General features: G+C 56.9%; 1 protein-coding gene across 1 annotated transcript in view; it reads right to left on the minus strand.

Moving 5' to 3' along the window:
* DHPS (deoxyhypusine synthase) overlaps positions 1 to 3,215 on the minus strand; it is a 4,219-nt gene extending 1,004 nt beyond the window's left edge. The window contains exons 1-7 of the mRNA XM_006768222.2: positions 3,064 to 3,215; positions 2,327 to 2,491; positions 1,962 to 2,083; positions 1,784 to 1,880; positions 1,618 to 1,704; positions 1,032 to 1,137; positions 852 to 955 (exon numbers count right to left, since the gene is read on the minus strand). Of these exons, the coding sequence (XP_006768285.2) occupies positions 852 to 955; positions 1,032 to 1,137; positions 1,618 to 1,704; positions 1,784 to 1,880; positions 1,962 to 2,083; positions 2,327 to 2,491; positions 3,064 to 3,138 (756 nt within the window). The 5' untranslated portion in view covers positions 3,139 to 3,215. The remainder of the gene's footprint in view (positions 1 to 851; positions 956 to 1,031; positions 1,138 to 1,617; positions 1,705 to 1,783; positions 1,881 to 1,961; positions 2,084 to 2,326; positions 2,492 to 3,063) is intronic.
* Between the last annotated feature and the right edge of the window lie 6 nt (positions 3,216 to 3,221).

A 3,221-nucleotide genomic window follows, 5' to 3' on the forward strand; every position in this document is an offset into this window, starting at 1 on the left:
ACCCTTTAGTCCACAGGGGCTGACACTCTATCCACTGAGCCAAACCGGTCAGGGCTCACCAACTCCATCTTTTTTTGTTTTTTTAAATATATTTTACTGATTTTTTACAGAGAGGAAGGGAGAGAGATAGAGAGTTAGAAACATCGCCGCCTCCTGCACACCCCCTACTGGGGATGTGCCCGCAACCAAGGTACATGCCCTTGACCGGAATCGAACCTGGGACCTTTCAGTCCGCAGGCCGACGCTCTATCCACTGAGCCAAACCGGTTTTGGCCCAACTCTACCTTTAGAAGACCTCTGTACCCAAACACTTCTCCCTGCCTGGTCCCTACCCTGGTCCTGGCCCTAGTTGTTCCCCCTGCAGCCGCCAGAGGGCACCTGTGAGCACCTGAGTCACAGCCTCAAGGCCCTGCAAGTCTGGCCTCACACCTCCCGCTCTCCCTCCTTCACAGGCCTCCTAGCTGCTCCTAACTTATTTCAGCCTCAGGGCCTTTACACTGGCGGTTCCCTCTGCTGGGACCTCTTCCTCAAGGCAACCACATGGCTCAGGGGAGACATCTACTGAATTTGCTCTATTCACAGGTCACATTCCCCAGAAAGGCTTCCCTTTTTGGAACAGTGTCCCTTTTTATTACCATCTTGTCATCCCTCGTTTTTCTCCATGGCAGTGCCTGCCACCTAACTTACTGTCTGACCCCCGGACTAAAACCTCAGTCCCAGGAAGGCAGGGGTCCTGGCCTGTCCATGGCTGTGTCTCCAGCATGGGGCCTAGGCCTAGCACACAGACATCGCTACACGCGGACCCAAGTGCCACCCCCACACTAGGGACCCGGTGCTCCATCCCCACTCACCATGAGGTTGGCATTTGCGATGTGGTGCTTGATCAAGCCCCCACCCAGGATGATCATGCCAGAGCGCTTGGCAAAGATGGCCTGTGTGTTGATGAGCCTCAGATCTGGGGAAGAGAACTGTGGTCAGGCCGCGGGGCCGGCCAGCCCTCCTCCCCGACTCCTCTGGCCCCCGCACCTCACCCTCCACGATGTCCAAGACCAGGCCCGGGTTCTTGTAGGAATGGAAAAAGATCATGTCGCCCAGCGAGCCATCTGTGAGTGCCGGGCTCAATACGGGGATGTGGTTCTGGGGGAGTGCAGGACAGGACAGCAGCGGGAGTCAGATCCTGGTGGGGATAGGCTGGTCCCCATTTTGGCAGCATCCCCTCTCTGCCTGATTCTGGGCTTGGTGTTTAACTTTTCTGGGCCTCAGTTTTCTTGACTGTAAAATGACAGTAACAACAGTACCTCCCTCACAGATGAGGAAGCATTTATAAGAAAACCCACCCAAACACTTAGGACCATGCCCAGCACATAAAGGGCAGGCTGTTATTGTTCCCATTGCTGGACTTCATAGCCTCTGAAGAGCAGTGGGCCCTGGCACTGCCCCAACTGCTCCCAGGTGGTGTAGGAGTAGAGCCAGGATATGAGGACCACACTCAATAGCTGCGTGACCTCAGAAATGCTGCCTAGCCTGTGTCTGAAATTCCTCATCGAAGAGTGCAGGTGATGAGAATAGCACTGACTCCCTAGATGACTGTGAAAATGAAACGAGTCCACCCCTCACCTTCTGGGCCCAGTAATACACTGACTCTGGGTGGTTGATCTCCTTGCCGAGGCGGGCAATCATCTTGGAAGGCGTCCACTTCACACCCTGGGAGGGGACATCAGCTTCAGCCAGTGGTGCCTTCCCTTACCGCCACCATGCCAGCCCCCAGTTGTCCCAGCCTCACCTCTGTGTTCTGCTCCAGCACCATCTGGTCCAGAATGGGCATCAGCCAGTCCTCAAACTTGCAGTAATTGTCATTGGGCACCAGCAGGTTCCCAATCCTGGAGACAGGAGGCACATAGGCATCAGGCCCCAGGACCCTCAGTCCAGCTCCCCTGCCCAACACCACTTAGGCCCCCCACCTGTTAATCCCGTTCTCACGTAGCTCCTTCCCCCTGAGGCTGAAATCGCCAAGGTATGTGGGTGCCAGGCACTTGATGAGATCCTCCTCCACGCCCCCAGCCGTAGTAACCAAGACATCCACCTGCAGCCACATGCAATGAGGTTGGCCCAGATAGGCGGACCCTGCCCTCATTCTGGGCAGGGCTCCTAACTCCCAACCCTCATCTAGTAACTTTACAGGAATGTCTGCTGCGAAACAAAACTCAATCCTGTCCCTCTGCTTAGAATTGACCCACATCTCTCTATCTTACGAAAAGACCAGTGATCTTATTGCCCACTGACCCCAGAGAGGTCAAGGCCACAGCCCACCCCATCAGCTCCTCACCATGTTGTGCTGCACGAGATAGCGGATGGTCTCACGGATGCCTGAGCTGATGAGGTTGGACGTGTAGCCCAGGAAAATGGTGCAGCCGGTGAGTGGGCGGCGGCTCTGGGTCAGGTCCTCGTGCTGGTCTTCATCCTGCGGCAGCGGCTCCAGCTTCTTCTCTATCTGTGCGAGGGAGGAGTCAGATTAACCTCTGAACCCGAACTCCAGCCCAAGGATCCCGTGGTTTTCAGGATTACACTCCGCTCCCAAGCCTGCCCACTCGGAAAGAGGGCCACTTATACCAGGAACCAGGGGAGGGAGTGCAACTCCGCCCCTTTCACAGGTTGGCTCTGCGGCACCCCCTCGCTTTGCCTCACTCGGGAATCGGAGCATCTCTGTGGGATTCAGCCGCCTTTCCGCTGGGAGGAGCAAATCCAAGGCCCTGCCCTGACTAGGCTCTTCCAATCCCTCCTTCCAGGCCACGGTCTAGCCCTGGGCTCCTTCCACTTCAGAACATAGACGAAGACTATAAACCGCTCCCTACCTAGAGTCAGTCCCCGCCCCTTATTGATGTTAGGATATCGCTGCGGGGGGCGGGGGGGGAGAATAGTTCCTCTCTTAAACACAGAAACTCCAACCCCCTACGAAGGACGCGCCTCTTTCTCAGGTAAGCCCCGCCCCCCAGGGACTGCACCGCGTTGGTTCCACTAGAGGCCACGCCCCCTAAACTCTGGAAGCCCCGCCCCCCGCCTCACCATGGCATTGATTTGATGAACCGCGCGGCCGAAGTTGGTGGCCTGGAAACCAGTGGTGCCGAAGGCTTCCAGCATCGCGCGGTAGTCCACGCCACGGTTGAAGTCGTAGCCCCGGACCTGGGCGCTCTCGGACGGCAGCGCCGAGCTGTGCTGAAGCA

The sequence above is a fragment of the Myotis davidii genome, unplaced genomic scaffold (assembly GCF_000327345.1).
Source record: "Myotis davidii unplaced genomic scaffold, ASM32734v1 scaffold543, whole genome shotgun sequence".
In the NCBI taxonomy this organism is placed as follows: Eukaryota; Metazoa; Chordata; class Mammalia; order Chiroptera; family Vespertilionidae; genus Myotis; species Myotis davidii.